At 32.2% G+C, this 19,297-nt stretch overlaps 3 protein-coding genes across 5 annotated transcripts in view; 2 read left to right on the top strand and 1 right to left on the bottom strand.

Moving 5' to 3' along the window:
* Positions 1 to 19,297, top strand: part of LOC119188469 — a 246,457-nt gene that overhangs the window by 173,846 nt on the left and 53,314 nt on the right. The window lies entirely within an intron of this gene.
* On the top strand, positions 1,344 to 4,890 carry LOC115452278 (TRAF3-interacting protein 1). The gene is made up of 6 exons (XM_030180756.2): positions 1,344 to 1,684; positions 1,775 to 1,892; positions 2,138 to 3,180; positions 3,260 to 3,427; positions 3,512 to 3,723; positions 4,540 to 4,890. The coding sequence occupies exons 1-6, from the start codon at positions 1,550 to 1,552 to the stop codon at positions 4,694 to 4,696; spliced, it is 1,833 nt and encodes a 610-aa protein (XP_030036616.2). The 5' UTR covers positions 1,344 to 1,549; the 3' UTR covers positions 4,697 to 4,890.
* Positions 11,363 to 14,501, bottom strand: LOC115452269 (DNA-directed RNA polymerases I and III subunit RPAC1). Its single transcript, XM_030180745.2, has 6 exons — positions 14,245 to 14,501; positions 13,856 to 14,156; positions 13,324 to 13,443; positions 12,545 to 12,727; positions 12,049 to 12,276; positions 11,363 to 11,749 (listed from the first exon to the last, which is right to left on the bottom strand). The coding sequence occupies exons 1-6, from the start codon at positions 14,296 to 14,298 to the stop codon at positions 11,637 to 11,639; spliced, it is 999 nt and encodes a 332-aa protein (XP_030036605.1). The 5' UTR covers positions 14,299 to 14,501; the 3' UTR covers positions 11,363 to 11,636.

Genomic DNA, 19,297 nt, shown 5'->3' with positions numbered 1-19,297 from the left:
AACAAAGTCTTTGGTTGATATTTAGACCTTTGGCGAAGTTATTAACACAAACTTATGAACGTTATTGCTGTGATAACAAAGGTCAACATGAATTTTGAGTCTGAGTTCTGTACCTCTGATTTTGATTACGTATACCTAACTATAGAAAGAAAAAATATTTTTATCTTATAAAGTTTGCTTTTGTAGACACCAGAACGAAATTGAAAATTTCGTAGAAAAGCTCCATTCCTTAATTTCGATCATATTTAAAACGAAAATATTTTATGAATTATATATTTTTATTGATTGTAATTATAAAATACGTCATAAATTAACATAAACACAAAAAAAAAATGAATACAAAAAACCTTTAAAAGTGAATACATTTGGTTTTTCTAGTGTAAAATTCCGAACTTTCTCGTATGAGCCCCCAAATGTAATCACCCATCATGTTCTCATTATATTGTCCTTGATATCGTTGTTCAAAGTTCATTATATCCTGGTGGAAGTGTACCCCTTGCTCTTCGGAATATTCACCAAAGTTATTTTTTTAATTTATCCATGTGCGCATGTAGCATGTGTACTTTGAGTGACATTCTGCAACCCATGACTTCGAAGCTGTCAATCATAAATAGAAATAAGCTCTTTGTAATTCTCATCCTTCTTGCTACCGAGGAACCCATGGATGACTGCTTTAAGGCTGAGCCACGCTTGTTTTTATGAGTATTCAGGAGCTGTAGAAATTTTTTACTTGCCATTATTTTCTTTATTTGTGGACCGACGAAAATCCCAGCCTGAAGAGAAGTGAGGTGCGCATATTTTATCTTGACTTCGTACGGGCAAGTTAGAATAAGCTCCATAGGGTTCACAAGGTGTCTTACTTGACAATAAACTAAATTTTTTGGCTCACTTTAATGAATTCACCGCAAACATAGCAAAAAGATTCCACGTCGTTTTTACACTTTTTCGATGACATTTTTAGGCCCTGCGACACCACACGTAAGACACGTATGCGCGTGCGCTTTTTAAAGGATTAACGTGTCGCGAACTGGCTGTATAGCCATGATACTCTGATACCTCCCACTTCACACACAGAGCCCCCCCACCACTCTCTAGCATCATAAATGGAACAGCTCTTCAAAAAATCTGCTAAAACACAATATATTTAGTTTTCATTATATACAGCACAAAAGCAAACTTTATTTATTTACTAATGGATTTTCTGTTTACTTTTTGATATTATATTTAGGAAATATTCACTAAATAACAGACTCAAAAAAAAATTTTTTTTTTGACCTGTGTAATCATTGCGATATTGTCGTTGTAAATCGAATCGTACTGGATGATCTACTGTCTAGCGTCTATGATCGCGTATAAAGTATAGATGTCCAGAGTTTCCATGGTAACAATAGATGTAAATATAAATCGTGACTAGTACACTTTAGGTACGATATGAGTTTACTACCAGTTTGTCACATGAGTTTGCATAAATCATTAAAATTAAATACAAATAAAACATATTAATGTACCATATTTTATATCCCAAAAAAAGTAAAATATAATATGTACCATGGAAGAAGAAATAGACCTGGATGTTATAAAAGCAACGCAAGTATCACTAGGAAAATATATTAAACGACCGCCTTTAAGCGAAAAGTTATTAAAGAAACCGCCATTTCGTTTTTTGCATGATATTATTACTACTGTAAGTATAATTAAATAAGTTCCTTGTTATTACATAATTTCAACTTCTGAGCTTTTGGAAATTTAATGCAATATTACACATAATTTTTAGGTTTTAAAGACCACGGGCTTCTTCGAAGGGTTATATGATGAAAATGAATTGATATCAGAAAATGTAAAAGACAGAGAAAGTAAAATATCATTTCTTAATAAAGCTATAACAATATTAAGTAAGTATAGTAAGGAAAGCCTTTTAAAATATTATTACTTATTTTGAGGTAACTTAGTGCCCTTTACATCTTGGGACGGTTTATAATAGTCTAGGTGAAATGTGATTGCACTAAGTGCCGCTCTGTCTAACTGCTCAGGAATAAACATTTTGTTCGGGAGAGGCACAGTTGGTATATAAGTACTTACCTATATATTGTATGAATCACTAATATGATAAAAAATATGTCTAATTTTATTATGACAGGTTCAACTACTGGAAAATCACTTTTAGCAAAGCCCTCTAAAATAGTAGCTGGTCAAGAGCCAATAAAAACAAACGAGTTGCTTCAGTGCTTAGCTTCAGCTTTAGATAACAATTTAAGTTCTGACGAAGCCGTAAAAAAATATAAAGAGAATACAAAAAAAACAAGTAAAGATCGATTAGAACAAAAAACAAAAGAGCCCAATAAACTCAAGAAAAAAGGCCAAGACCCGAAAAAAAGTGAAAACTTAAAAAATCACAAAACCGAATCCAGTGAAATTATTAATATTAAGAAAGATAAAGAAAAATCTAATGATAACATCAAAAAAAAGGGAAATGGTCCTGTCAAAAATGATTTACGCATTAAAGATACGCCCGTTAAACTAATACCTAAAAAAGTAACGAGTGAGACTAAATTACAGTCGCAAAGCAAAGTTCGGTCAACACTGACAGTTGAAAGTAGCAAACAGGTAAATCATGAGGGAATTGAAAGTACCGACGAAAACCATACCAAAGATATTACTTGTGAGGAATCAACAAACAATACCGAAATTATAGAAGTACACACTGGCGGAGAAGACAATATAACACATTCTACTGCAGAAGTAGACATAACATCTACACCGAGTGAGATCACTGCAGACGTAGATAGTCATAAATTAATACAGGACAATTCAAATGATAATAAAAAATGTATTCAAGAAGAGCCTAATGAAAATATAGTAAATGCTCGTAAGAATAGCCTGCATATAAATGAGAATTTAATACACGAAACACAATTAAGTAGTATGATAGAAAACAATCATGTAAATGGTTCAGAAAGTTTAATAATACCTTCAGTGCAACCAGATCTAGAAAAAAATGTGTGTTTATCAACTCCTAAAAAAAACGACTCAAATATTGCTCGATCAGCTAGCGTGCGACCTTCATCTTCTAGACCTGGAGCCCCACGCCCAAAAGAAAAGTTCGAAAATGTTATGCCTGACACTGATAGTCATCTTCTTGGTAAAGTAAATATTATAACGGAACACACTCAAAATGAAGAGGTAAGGATTTTTTGAAATTTATAAACGTTTATATTTTTGTGTAATTGTTCACAATATATCTACTTGTATATAATTTAAGGACGACGACTCAAGTTTAATAATCACGGAACAACAAGAGGGTACTTTAATAATGTCGAAAGAGAACCACCAAAACCTTACTGAATCACTAAACGATCATGGTCATTTAGTGCAACAAATTCTAGATTCACAAAAAGAATTTAGTCAAGTTACTGGAAAAACAGAAATCGTAAGTTTTCAAAGCATACAGTTTTTAAATAAAATCTTCTTATAAAATAAAATAAGTTTTAATAATAGGTACTGTTTTCCCCAGGAATGGCAGCTCGGGGCGCAAAAAGCTAAAGCAGCACAACATAAGGAAGTTGAACTATTAAGATATAATATTCAAGCTCTAACAAGAGTAACTAACCCTTTAGGAAAATTGTTGGACCACATTCAGGAAGATGTCGAAGTAATGCGGCAGGAACTACAACAGTGGTCGAACATTTACGAAGAGGTGTCAAAAGAAATAAGTAAACAAAAAGCGTATGTTCATTTACAATATTTATACCACATACTTGTGTATATTGTTTAAGATAATATTATGTTTCCATAAGGAATTACGCAAGTTATTTACATTAATAAAATGTTCATAAGTAACTTAGCAAGTAATGCTGGGTCTAGGCTTGCAACATGTCCCCGAACACGAACCCGAGCCCTCCAACAATGTGCAGCGATGCTGGTAATCTGGACCGTATATATTGTTTAATGCAAAAACTGTTACTATATAAGTTGCGACTTATCCCAAATACCCGAAAAAAATATAGGAGCATGGAATTAATAGATCGTGTCGTGACTCGTGACGATAATATTTTGCTCGAACATCCGTCTGTCCCGCATTGATACCGCATCCATTAAGATTCTTCTTTAATAATATGTCTCCACCTGTGAAGGGTCCATATATCCCTATTCTTGCCCGTTTCCCTTTCGTAATTTATGTAAAATAAATTGTAATAATAAAGGTGTTGGAGGTTGTTTCTACTGTTTAAGGGCGGTCGTATCCCTTACCATCAGGCATACGGCAAGTTCGTCTTGTTATTCAAAGCAATAAAAAAAATAGAATTATCATTAGAACGATTATGCATGTACATGCATGCCTAATATAATTAGAACCTAAGGTTTTGTCAGCTTTAGAAAAATTTCACCCTTCCCACTGGTCTCGAGACTTAATAATTTTTCGACAAACTAGAGATATTAGTTATATCGTATGATGTTTACAAACTCAATACGGCCGCTTAATTTTTTTTCCCCTGACAATATAAATGATATTGATATCTACTTTACCACAGATTTATGTTTCAGGTTGAGTGAACACTCTCTTCATCCTCTTAATACAAAATTAAAACAATTAGAGTTGGATATACAAGAAAAAAATGAAAAAATTAATGATGTCAAAGTATTGATTTACAAAAACTCATCCAGAATCGAAAAACTTTTGTCGAATGGCAATGTGCAATAATGATTTCATTGTTAATCAGGTTTAATTTTGTAACTTAAACCAAAGAATTTTGTTATTCGTGTGCTATAAATGTACACATAATATTAATTTTATTTGATTATTTTTGTTATGTCTTTGCCTAATGGTATGACTATAGCTTTGACCTATGCACTACTTAAATGACAAGTGCTTAATGTTGAGTAGGACATACAAGAGGCGGTACATTTGTCCGGGACATGACGTCAAAATGTAAGAGTGGCTCATAATTATATATTGTACTACTTCAAATTTTATGTCGCGGCAGTCGCGTTTCGAGTCGCGAGCGAGAGGGAAATATTTTGAGGGTTAACATTACAAAATACTGTAAGCTACGCATTGAAACGCCGAGCCTCACTACGCCTCGCCTCATTTGAAGTAGGACGTTGTACCGGCTCAATGCTTAATCTTACAAACTCTTTTTTATGTCATGTCCTACCCAACTCTAACTGTGCTTAATATGCCATGCGAGTTGTTTTGCACTGACATAACAAGCTCGAATAGCGTGGCAATACGACTCTACAGCAATGACTAAATATAAAGAGGACAGGCCTCAAAAGTTAACTATATGAATAAGTTATATTTATGTTAGGGAAATCGACGCAGAATTGTCAATATATATGTCTATCTCTTTTACTCAAAGCTTATTTGGAAGGCAAGAAACAAAGACAAAAATAATTGCTTTCTTCGAATATGGCACTATTTCGTTTACTTCAACACACTGGGACCGCCTTGCGGCAGAAACGCCATTTATTGCAGCCCAGTCAGCAAGTACATGTAGTGTCAGACGATGTAAACAAATCTTCATAAATATTGAATAGTAATATAATCATATTCTCAATTGTTTAGTTTGTTTATTAGTGTATTTGTTAAGTTTCGAAAGTGATTCAGTGTTGTGTGAAAGGATGCAAATCGAATTCACGCAAGAAAGACCCCGAAATATCTTTTCATAGGTTAGTAACTGTTTTTACCGAAAATTAGTAAATATCTTTGTTAATTACTTTTAGGATATGTTTTTATCAATTAAAATTATATGTGGATCTTGTTTGATAAGCTTAGAACCCTTTTAGACGTGATTAATATCCATTAAAATCATTATGTTTGTTTACACACGAGCTTAGGGATGGGTGGATTTGTTTAGAAATTATTGATATCGATATTTTAACAGACGCCCAAACAGGCGTCTGTTAAAATATCGATATTCTTTCAAAGACAAAATCCGTAACTGATAAACATCAGTTACGGATTTTGTCTTTGAAAGAATGTTAGAGCACACATCAATATTGTATTATCCAGAACGACAAACTAAGTGAAATTAGAATATTTTTTTAGATTACCAAAAAAATTAAAAACCAAGGCAAAATGAATTGAGAATATTGGGCGACGTGATTGGAATCCTACACCAAATACATAATATATTCGTTCTTTACATTTAAAAAAATAAAATTAGAATTGTTACATAAAAGAATAGATAAACATAAAAGAAACAACATAAAGATGAAATGTAAGATATATTTTTACAATTGGCGGTCTTATGTTTCGAGCAACCTTTGCATGCACGGAAATAGATACATAATCATATTGTTGTTATTGCAAATAATTATTATAATTGATTATCTTAACCACCATCTTTATGCTCATTGATTTTAGTTTGCCGAAACGTAGTTATGTTTCTCGATCAAAGAGCATAATAATAAAATAAAATAAAACCAAAAAAATAATTGCTGGCTACGCTATCTTATTCCATTTAAGTATCATGTATTAAGTAAATATCTTAATCTGTAACTTAATTTTTTAGCAAGGAATAGTGCAACATACAAATATAGATCAGACACAACTGGATGTTTGTCACAACAGGTACTGCTTTCTTTAACAATTGTTACTTATAAATCAGTTTCAGTTTGTTTGTTTATATTATGGTTTGTTATATTTATATTATGGTAGAACCTAACCCCTTTCGTATTTGATCTTTTTTGGGCTTGTTTGTCTCTCTTTTAATTCTTCGATGTCGATACAAAATTTTCGGTACTATCATATCACTATTGTAAGGGGCGGAGTCGGTGCCATTTTATGCATTAAATGTGCCGCATGTCACGTGACCATATCACTCATCCTCTATACTCTTTTATCATTGCTCTACAGTCCACGCATAGCATATGACAACTGGCGCGTATAATAATGTGCATCAGCTATACAACTTATAACGATTTGTTCAGCGGCTATGTATATCTATACAATCTATATCAATAGTTGTGGCAGTTATTTTTCGATATCCACTAACGGACAGATGACACAAAATATGAATATTTAGTAAATTTTTAACAACCTTATACTTGTTAGGCAATAGTATAGAGAAGTCACTGAATTATTTATGATGGACGAATACAGTAAGTATTATATAATTCCGCTAGATCATTACGTAGATACTACGTAAATATCCACAGTCCACAAGATCGGCGCATTAACATTTTATCCCAAAACTACTTTATACGCAGTAGATAAATTAGAAGCCGATCGACGCGATGGTGCCAATAAAGTGCCCATACGTTGTGGCGAGATGCGGAATCAAAGAGATTATCCTATTCTACTAATATTATTAATGCAAAAGTTTGTGAAGATGGATATATGGATGTATTTATCTATGGATGTTCCTCTTTCACGAAAAAACTACTGAACGGATTTAGCTAAAACTTTACAGAAATATTGTTTATACATCGGAATAATAAGTACATAGGCTACAATTTATTATGATTTTGTGTAATTTGGTCATAATATAACGATACATATCAAGTAAATCGGAAAAAATGCTATCTTAGCGTATGCTGCCTAAACCGTTGGAGCTAGACAAAGATGATGAACCGTTGGATTGCTTATCTTATAGGCTACTTTCTATCGCAGTAAAATATATAGCGGGTCTTTTATCCCGGAAAACTCCTTCACGCGGGTGAAGCCGCGAGCAAAAGCTATAATATATATGCGATAATGATAGTCTGTGAAAATGTATTTATAATTGTCGATGATAAATGTGAAATCGATATATTTTACGAAAATAATCGATGGCACCATAAAAATTATAAACTTAGCAATTTGACAGATGAAATGTTACCAGAGGTAATGGAATTTTTATAGTTATGAGACAAATGTCGATATCTCAATAGGTATCGCAATAAGAATGCAATCTAATTTATAAAATGTAATATCCCCACCCTGTTGTGGCGCAATATTAATATCGATAAGTAAAAGGGTGAAATTCGTAAATGTGAACTTATTTCACATGTTAAAATAAGAGCTTCAGATTATGAACAACGAATGTATCAGCCTGGCCATAGAATTAGAACATAAAACATAGGATTAAAGTTGACTACGACGTTTACTACGAAATAACTTCACAAATGATAAAACCATTGCTAAAATGAATCTCAAAGTCTGAATTCTAGCTGAAATGAAAATACTAAACAATTGGCAACACTAATGGTGACCGACAGGCGCGGGGCGAGTAGCGAATGGCGATGTAATTTTATTTTGTAAAACTGACTTAAGATTTCTATTTTCCAAAATTAATAAATCTAGCTTGCTACTTAAATAAATCTTCACAATTCTAATAACTGTTGTTTACTTTGACACCATCTGCTTGTGAATAATTTGTAAGAGAAATCCTTGGCAAAACTGAGTTTCGTTGACAAAAATAATTGCATTGTTAAGGATTCTGCAAGTGTTTTATACTGATAATCAAAATGGGCAGCTTGGATAGAGCAGTTTTAACTGGATTTATATGTCGACTATGTTCTGAAATGCATCGTGTAGTGATTCACATTTATGGCGAAGAAGGAATACGCTTGTCTATATCGGAGAAAATTAGTCGATACCTCACAATAAACGTGAGTGCTTCTAATATTATATTTTGACGCAGTATTTTGTCTAAACATAAAGCATATTAAATAAGTAAAATAATTTAATATTTTCTTGCATGAGATTGAGTTATAAAGGTGGCATATCATTTGGATGGATAAAGTGAACATAATATCTTCCCTAAGTAAACAAGAAATAACATATTATCATTCTAGATAATCATGTCTATATTGTAATAAATCGACATAGATGTTTTTCACATCAACTCACAATTGCTATTTACTAATCCACACTGACCTGCATATCATTATGCATTATTTGAGATTTTTTTTATTAATGTCTTGCAGTTGCATTCAATGTTGTTATTATTTTAATGTTACATTATTATTCCAGGTATCTAGATCAGACCCATTGCCAAAAACAATATGTGCAACTTGTTTAGACAGACTGGAGAGTCAACACAAATTGGTGATGGTTATGGAACGTACAGCAAATATTTTAAAAAGCCAGCGGGAATCAAGACTTCAATGCAGTACTCATAAATGTGAATGTTCCAATAAAAACTCTGTGGTCTCATCTTGCCCTGATTAAATAAATATATAACTAATACTATACATTAGTTATACTGGTCGATTTTTAAAAGTTATTGTTAGCATAGTTTTCATTAATGTTGTGTAACTTACATTTGTAATCCAGTAACACATTTATATAGACAAAAGCAATGAGAAATGATAGCATTAAAGATTTAAATAACAATAATGGTATAAATTTTAGTATGCATTGTATTTTGTGTACCTTAGCTTTTAAACTTGGAAGCAAATGTGTGGAGGTAGTAAATTTTAGGAATCACTATTGTATAATAATATTTATGTGTTATTTAACTGAGGTATTATGCACTGGGCTGTAATTGTATTAGGAGACAGATGAACAACTTACATTACACAAAATTTATCATTGCTGAAATAAAGTTGATCACAATACATGGTAATTTAATTTAGATATTGAAGGGTGGTATTGATAAATAGGTGAAATTAATATTCATATGCTAGCCTTGTACATGTTATGATATATATTTACAATGAAACATGAGTTCATGAAATCATCATGCATAGAGAATAAAATTATTTTTTAATGGATGCCAGCCTTTATTATACATAAAATAAGTGGTATAATATGTAGTGATTACCTAAGGCCACTTATCTTTGGATGTGGGTATTGTTTTACATTAAGTATTATAATTATGTACATTCATTTCTGATGCTGAAAAGCTTTTATGCCAATTATTTGTAGTTTAGTTGTATTGGTAATGAGTAATAAAAGTATTAATTAGTGATAAAATAATACCACAGCTGTATATTATATTACTTTTTTATTCCACTTGTTCATCTCTGATATTCAAAAGTGTTTCAAAACTCATATAAGTATATTATTGTATGCAGAAGTAACTTAACAGTTACGGTACTGCTCCAAAATTACCTTGATAGATTTGTTATATTGTCCCTCTTACAAATTGCAACTATTTATATACAAATCTTCTTATATAATATTTACATGTACAATATTATTTATGGGCTCTAGCTAGATAAACTTAATCAAAACTATTTGCAAACCAGAGCTGGTCAAAGAGCTTAGTATAAAATTTTACAATAAACCTTTGTTTAAATTACATAAGAAACAATATATGCAAATATCTAGGTTTGGTAGGTGTTAGCTTGGGTTTAAAGCATTCAGTTGATTATTATGATTAAACGTAAATATCATTTAAGGCCATTGGAGCATGTGAACTGTTACTGACATGCTATTTAGTTGATGTCACAAACAGTACTTTTGATCTAAGATGTTTTTATTACATAGATACGTTGTCCGAGCTCAATACTGGCAAGACGAGAGTAAGGTAATTGCCTGACTTGACGGCCAATGAGCGTGCGGCTCTAACATTGTTACGTAACTCGATGTATATATATCCTTTTCTAACGAATGTGTGCTGCATCTTTTTATTACTTCTTCGAGCCAATTTGTAATTATATGTACAGGTACGTGACTATAGCAAATAGTGCGCCGTTTTTATGTGCCATTTTGTTAGTGTATGGTGCGTCTATTTGTAAAACGTCATTGCTTTTGATAGTCCAGCCTTTTTTAGTAAAACAAAGTTATGAACAAATCAACGTAAACTTAGAAAAAACCTCATAGACATTGTATGCCTCAACTAAATAAAGGCAAACTGACTTTTCCCATACAATGCAAGGAAATTGAATAAGCTATCGGCAAAACTGGACATTGTTTCAACTTTAACTTTGAGCATAACCACGGACTGGTGGGACGGCTGGCAATGTCAGTCCAGGTTGCGCCTTCTGATGGTAGATAGTGGCACTTTCACCTGTCTATTCGTGGTCTGTGAGAATTGCTTTTTTTTTCACTAATTAATATTATTTTGTCCAGTGCTGTGACGTTTCGGTATACTCGGCGCGATTCCATACTTGTATAAATAGGAAAACATGACATTTCTTGTGAGCCTTAAATAGCTCACCACTTAGTGACTGAGTCCAAGGCAATGATAAATGGTAGTACTAAAGAAAAAGTCCATGTGTATTATAGGCTGATATACTAAATTAAGGCCTTATAGTATCTCAATAGCAATCAAACAAAGAAACATTTCACGCCACCATTACAAACGCGGGCAACCTGATATCCAGACACCAGCTGCATATTTGACACGTTGCAAACCTATGTGAGTCCATACTATGCTGGGAAGGCACCACATGATACTTTAAAACATGTAAATATGCTCAGAGAAACAATAAATATCTATACTTTTTTAATCACATATCAGTGTTAGGTCTTTCTTAGTACATATGGTGTTTAACTGAAAAATATACCATAGGGGTGATGTAGGCACACAAAAGCAATTAATGTTAAGCAATATTATGTGCCACAGGCTGTATTTGTCTCCTGTGTGACTAAGGGTTTTCCAAAATAGCACCATCCTTGATAGACTACTTTCCTTATACATACTGATATTTGCAGTGAATATTTTTTTTTATATCATAAGGTATAAAGAAATCGCAGATACCTTGTATTAGTTGAATTTATTTAATTCATCTAAGATTGATTTACATTTGTCTCTCAAAATCTTGACAGCTTCGATGAATATAATATTAGGTGGCATGGCTCCAACAGACTCCACATTGACTAAAACAAATGATTTTTTTTGTTAATAATAACCAAATAATGGTAACGGTCTTTGACCGTGAGACATACTAGTATAAGCATACATTTAAGTTAGCTGCACAACTCTGGCATTGCTAGGAAAAACCATATAAAAAGCACAATTGACTGCGGTACGGCACTTGGTGAATAATTTCAAATGCCCATACTGGACAGTGTAGTGGAATGTTTACAAGAATGTTTTTATTTTATTTTGTGGGCCTGAAGATTATAGCAGTTGCAGATCAATTAGTTTTAAGAAATTTAATTTAAAATATACATACATATAAAGTGATCCCGTATTCTGCTCAAAATAACTGCATCCTTAATTTCATCATATCTATATACATTCCTGCTACACATATCATATCGGGCTTCACGGACATATGCTTTTCCTTCAGAATCCAATCCTATCACTCCGGGCGCAAAACAGGACTGTAACAAAATTGCTTCGTCACCGTGTACGTCGCGAGTTATTGTGACTTCCGGTAGTAAGCGATACGACGCAGTTGCTGAAAATTAAACATAAATAAATAAAGGCATACACATACACTAACACAAACACAGGAACAAAATATTTGATGAATATTTCTCTAAATATCATTATCTATATTCTAACTATATCTAATGGGGTAGTAAATAAAAAAAAACAAATGCAGGGAAAATTGTGTTTAAAAAAATAAATATAAATGATTAAACCTGGAAATGAAATACAATCCAAAGCCCATGTGTTATTAGGCCAATTTTTTTTTTTCATAAATAATATGAAAATATACTGACCAACTGGTGAAAACTTTGCATGATCTTTGCCAATGCCCTTTACAGCAACCAAATGAAGATCCAATTCATGTCCTGGCCTCATTTTAGATATGAGTATGTCACCATGCACTGGTCCTATGTCTTGTTCTTTGTGCACTGTTGCTTGGTTGCTAATTGGATGCCACTTTATTTGAGAAGAGTAAACTAATGACAAAATAATATTTGTTATTTATACCTCAATAAATAAAAACACTCAGTTTCACATTGATAGCTAGGAGGTAGCCAGGTGTGTTCTGCTCACCATCGCTTGTAGAGACCTTATAAAGAATAGAGTATTACACCCTTTTCGAAAAATGTCTTTTAATCCTAATCTGCCTATACACTAGATATTTAAAAAAAAACATCAATAAATGTTTGTACTAAAAATAATTTAAATTTTACTAATTTTCATTTATTTATGTGTAAAAATTGATTTCACACATAAATATATGAAAATACTAGATGGTATGTTGCGACATCAATATGTGTATTATTAAGCTCTTCTTGAACACAATTTAATAAATTACTTACTATGTTGTGTTAAAGAGTATGTACTTAATGGTGCTTTTAACACAAAAAATATACCATGGTAGGACATAGAGCACTATATTTAAATAATTATTATTCTCATTAGTAACATGATCATGAATGTAAATTAAGTATTAAGGGCAATAATCTAATAATTATTTATAGAGATTTTGATACAACTGATACAAATTAATCATTTAGTTTGAAAGAAATCATAAAATAGACATACATACCACTGTGGTTCTCATATAGATCATCAGTTCTGAAAGAATCTTTTGGCTGATTTTTATTTGTAGAACACTTCACTTTCAATGAAAACTCTAAAGTATTGAACTCTGTTCCTTCTGTAGCATCTGAAAATGCAAATATACTTATTATTATCAAAGAATAGAATAATTTATTTTGGATAGCATGCACTGGGGTAAGTTTGGTTCATAGGAAGGCTATTAAACCAAGATTACTTTTATGCTGAACTAAAACTGATTCAGTGACAAACAATTGTAATGCATTACTATGTGAATATAAAGATTTCATAGAAAGCTCATAAAGTATTAATCCAGATTCCACAAATTGGTTTATCTATGTTTAAAATTGTATCAAAATCCATTTAGCATTCTGCATTTACTTCTGCATAAGTCAAATATAATGCAGTAGCTAATACCCGTAATAATATTATGTTTAAACATTAGATATAAACCAGTTGAAACACATAGAGAAAGAACATGATGCAACACATTTAAATAAGCATTAAATATATTTAAATACCTTCTGGCCGGTATTCAAACAAGCGTGGGTCAGCTTTTAATGGTATCAAGCCTAATCTGTGCGCCAGTACTTCATCTTGTATTATTGAAGTGTTATTTTTTATCATAACTTTTTCTATTGCCATACTGGGTACCTCGCTCAACATCAGTCGACGAAATGCATTGGCAAATGCGGGCTGTATACCTATCAAATCAAACTCCATTTCAAAGCTGTCCATTCGCACGATTACAATGCGCAACTTTTTGACAAACTTTTTTAAGCTCCATTTCTCATCGGCCATTCCATAATCCTCTGGAGCATTCTGTAATTATTATTGTAACAGTTTATTTTATATGTAAAGTCTCATATTACAAGAACATAATCTTATTTTTCTTAAATGAGGGGGTTACCTTCACACGAAATTCTTCTAAGTAAACTCGTGGTTTTTCATCAACTTTAGGCATTTTTAAGAAAAGTGTTAGCGGTTCCCTTCAGAGTAACGTTAAATAAAATACCACGTAGAAATTATTGAATTGATAGTAAAAAATTTACGCATTAGGGAATCGAATGGCAATTTAATTTCTAAATTCAAAATGCACAATGATCAATCTTCCAGTTTGAACTTTTTGACATAAGAAGATCACTAACCAATGTCACTAACCAAAGACCAGTGTAGCCAACAATAATTTTTCAATCTGTCAATTTAAAAGAAAGAAATTCTATAATCCATGAAACATGTAATTATACTCATATAATCTGAGTAATCAACACAGTATATAAAAACTTATCACAGTAGGTATTTTTTATAATTTACATTGTTTTCATCATTTCATCTGTATAGGTATATAAAAAAGAATCCCTATTTCTCTTGGTCACGCCATCACGCTTGAACGGCTGGACCGATTTTACTATTTTTTTGTTGTTGTTGTATTTGTTATTGTCAGGAAAAGGAACTTATGAAAGAAAAAATTCAAAAAATTGCGCGGAAAATTAGAAAATTTAAGAAAACTTAACGACAAAAATTTAATTTTACATAATTGTCAGTTGTTTGAAATAATTGTCAGCGATTGATATAATGTGCAATTCGAAGTCATAGTTAGACAGAACAACTTCTGTCTGGTCAGCTAGTTGTGTATAAATTAATGCGAAATTGTATCCATGTTACGGGGAAGTACAATCGTACCAAATTTATGGTATCATTTAGTAAAGTACGTACTTACATACTTTGTTTCTTTTTGCAATGTAATTTTGTTAATATCAATTTTAGTAATTTGAATTTGACAATATTTCCCGCCAGTTTCTTTTTATGGCAATTGTTATACATTCAGTTTTCGGCCAGTTATGGCGACAATTTGGCTACGCTGGTACAGGTCATGTTTACATACATGTAAACAGCCCGAAACTTATATTATTAAGCAAATTCTAGGGTACAAGGAAAAGATTGTGTTTGTTTTAACATTCAATATTTTGTTTTGATGTTATTCATCAATAGAAGCGTAATAAAAATCTTATACAGATATAAATTATGTTTTAAGTAATTTGAAATAGTAAAATTAAAACGTCAACAATTTTAAATAATCTTTTAGTATTTAGTAACAAATTATTATTACAAAATACACAATGGTGTTACGCAATGGTGTTTCTTATGTATGTATACAGTGTTTAGGTCTCTTACTCAAAAACTCATTAGAGTCCAATTTTCCGTTATTTGTTACCGATACCTTACAGCTATGCTTTTTTCGTTTTATCAATAATTACTATGATTACAATCATTGCAAAGGCAAATTCATAGATTTCGCCATTGTCTTTTTTGATTGGTTCTTTTCTCCATTATAGCACACAAAATAAATTAAATACATAACTGTAAATACAATTGGAGTCAATATCTCAGAATAATAACAGTCACGATTTTGTAAACAAACTCGGCACAAATTCCTCAAAGAAAAATATACTTACACGAAACAGAGGAGTAGGCTCAACTCAGCGTATTCGGCAGAAAACTCAAGTTAATATGGAATTAAATCGCAATAATAGATAATTAGCAAATAAAGTCCAACAGTAACAAATTAGCGTCAAAAATGTTATCTTTCCTTGGTATTGTAATGTGTAAAGCCCTTTGATGGCGGCCAATTATCAGCTATCATGTTAGCCACCATACTTTCTTGATTTTTAGGTCTATTATGTTGGTACTAGATATAACCAAAATTTTTGCCAACCAAAAATAAACTCTATAAAAACGTAATTAAGGTATATAATCATTCTTAGAAAACTCTGAACCAAACATTATTACACATAATTGTCTAAGTGTCCACCCCTGTTACAGTGCCAGATTTATATTTTTTATGAGTGTAGGCCACTTTATTTCCGCCGCCCGATGTAGGCAGGTTTATGTATGTATGTATTTTAGCCCATTGAAATATTACATGAACTTTGCAATTTTTAGAGGACACAAATTTATTTTTGGGACATATGTGGGGTGTCAATAGAAGCTTAACCTCAAGTTTGTGGGGTCGCCACCATTGTCCCCCGGCCGCCATCTTGGAAAAAGGGATAAAAACATTTTTTTCGCGATATCTCGGAAACTATGCGTCTTACAAAAAAATTGTAAGACATAATTTATAGCAAATTGTTTTGCCTACAAATATGTTTATATAACTGTTTGCCCTAAATTAAAAATCAGGTTAAGAGCACGTCCGCGACAAACTCCATTTCAAATTGGCCTAGTCATTAACAGTCATTTTAATTACAAAAAAGTCTAAATAATTTCCACATCCTCCTCTATTGAAATAGGTAGAGCTATTACCTATTTAGGTAGATATATGATTTTATTTGACTGACTCGGTGGCGGTAGCGTAGTTGCATTGCGTATGCGGTAAGAATACGACTATTGCGCTAAAGACCCGGGTTAGAATCCCAGGGACCACCCAGGTGGTTTCATCTTAAAAATTACTAAGTTGCATCTCGTAGTCAAGAAGTTTGAGATGGCATACCCCTGAGGGCTTGCGCATAATCTCTCTCCGTCGGATTGCCGTCACGGATTATGAGTGATAAATGAAGGAACGGAGAGTGCACCTATGTATTGCGTAGTACATACTTCGGCAATGTAATATCTCCTGCGAACCTGATTAAAATTTTAAATTATTTGAGTGTGAGATAACAATATTTTGGTTCTTTCATTTATTGGTCTAATAAATAAAACTGGTACAATTTATATTACAACATTTTGTTTATAAATAAGCAATAAAATCCTCGTCTTTCTTCTTCTTGGAAAGTATCAATAGAATAACAAATTGCCACATGTTAACAATCGCAGTCGTAATTGCTTTGGTGCAAACAGCAAAGTCAAACTAACAAAAATCTATTATAGATAGATTGTTATGAAAGTTGGTTTCTTACAGTGTAAAAAATATAAATGAATAGGTACTTCTAATCTACATAATTTTAATTCCTAGGCCAAGCAATGAAAACTTATTTTTATACAAAAAAGGCCTTGTCTATGCTTAATGATTTTTAGGAGCTGTTAGCCGTTTATATTATTACAAGCTTTTATTTATTTATATTTATTTGAAGCTATCAGGAGTTACACGTGTTATTGTGAGTCAACCATAAAAGATAGACATATGCTGTCGTGGGATATTTTTTATATAATTTTAAGGAGAACATTTCCGTCATACATGATTTCTGTGTAGCTTTAACCATTAAGGTTGCACACGCGACGGAAGCTTAAATAATCGAACTAAAAAGGAGAAAATAATTTCTAAGTACAAAGAATTTATATTACAGTAGTAGAAGGTTGAAGGATCAATCATAGTTAAGTACCTCAAAATAAAATTATAATAAAGTTGAAGTTATTAACAGAATAATTTAACTCAGAGTAAAAAGCGTGGGGTGCTTGATATAGTATGTATTATAATCATTCTATTGGCTACTATCTATAAGAGAATTATGAAAACGAAGTAAAATACGCCCCACGCTTTTTACTCTGAGTTAAATTATTCTGTTAATAACTTCAACTTTATTATAATTTTATTTTGAGGTACTTAACTATGATTGATCCTTCAACCTTCTACTACGTAATATAAATTCTTTGTACTTACAAATTATTTTCTCCTTTTTAGTTCGATTAGCAATAAAGCGTGTTTTTTTAGTTTTTTTAAACTATTATTTATTTTTCATTTTTTAGTTTGATTTATCAATTAATTTTTTGTAGACGTATGGTATTGAAATGTCTTATGAGTAATTTCGTAATCTAATAATTTCACTGTTGCATGGGGTTGTTCGTCGAAACCGCAGGCATGCGCAGATCGCGCGCTAGCTCTATCTCTTTTACTTTTTCACAGCGGATCTATAAAAGAATTTATTAATCCTGGCGGTCCTAATAAGGATAATGGGAAACTCTTATCAAATTATTGCATTGTCATCGGTCCTTGAAACGTATGTAAAGTTTCAAATTAATCAGATTTCTGGAAATTGGTGAAAATTGAGCTCAAAGATTCCGTTACATACATACATAGATACAATCCAAGCTAATAAAAGCGTGTTAAAAATGGAGTAACTTCTCCCGTTTTCCCAACATTTCCCTTCACTGCTCCGCTCCTATTAATTGTAGCGTGATGAAAAGTATGCTATAACCAGCTCAGGAGTATGAAAAATAATTGTACCAAGTTTCGTTAAAATCCGTCGAGTAGTTTTTGTTTCTATAACGGTTATACAACAAGGCAGACAAAAATTTTACTAATTGCATTTTTGGCATCAGTATCGATCCCTAATCAATCACCCTCTGATAGTTATTTTGGAAATATATTTCATGTACAGAATTGACCTCTCTACAGATTTATTATAAGTATAGAATATATTTCATGTACAGAATTGACCTATCTACAGATTTATTATAAGTATAGATTATAATTATTTCCGGGTTAAAAATACAGGCTACGGCGCTCGGAGATGCTTCCTAAATCCGAGCCTATTATTATATACTATCTTTTGCTGGCGGCTTCGCCCGCGTGAAAGAACTTTCCTGGATAAAAGTCCCGCTATATTATTTCCTGGGATATCAAGCAGCCTACATCCTTCTCAGGATTTATAACTATCTCCGTACCATATTTCATCGCTATCCGTTGCGTAGTTTTTGAGTTTATCGCGTTTACATGGGCAGACAGATGTGACGGGGGACTTTGTTTCATAATATATTTATTAGAACTTTTTAAGAAGAAAAATGCCGTCATGCTTATATGATTGTTGCATAACTTGAATCGTTTGAAACGCAGCGCACACAACGAAGCTCTCAAAAGGAATAAATTTGCCCCGTTTATGGAGCACTTCACTGTTGTTCCGCTCCTAGTGGTCAAAGCGTGTTATTATATTACAGCCTTCCTCGATAAATGGGTTATACAATACTAAAAGAATTTTTAGTTCATCCCAGTAGTTCCTGAGATTAGCGCGTTCAAACAAATAAACAAA

The sequence above is a fragment of the Manduca sexta genome, chromosome 13 (genome assembly GCF_014839805.1).
Source record: "Manduca sexta isolate Smith_Timp_Sample1 chromosome 13, JHU_Msex_v1.0, whole genome shotgun sequence".
NCBI classification, from domain to species: Eukaryota; Metazoa; Arthropoda; class Insecta; order Lepidoptera; family Sphingidae; genus Manduca; species Manduca sexta.
The sequence above is the reverse complement of the archived record's forward strand: the minus strand, read 5'-3'. Positions and strand labels throughout refer to the sequence as shown.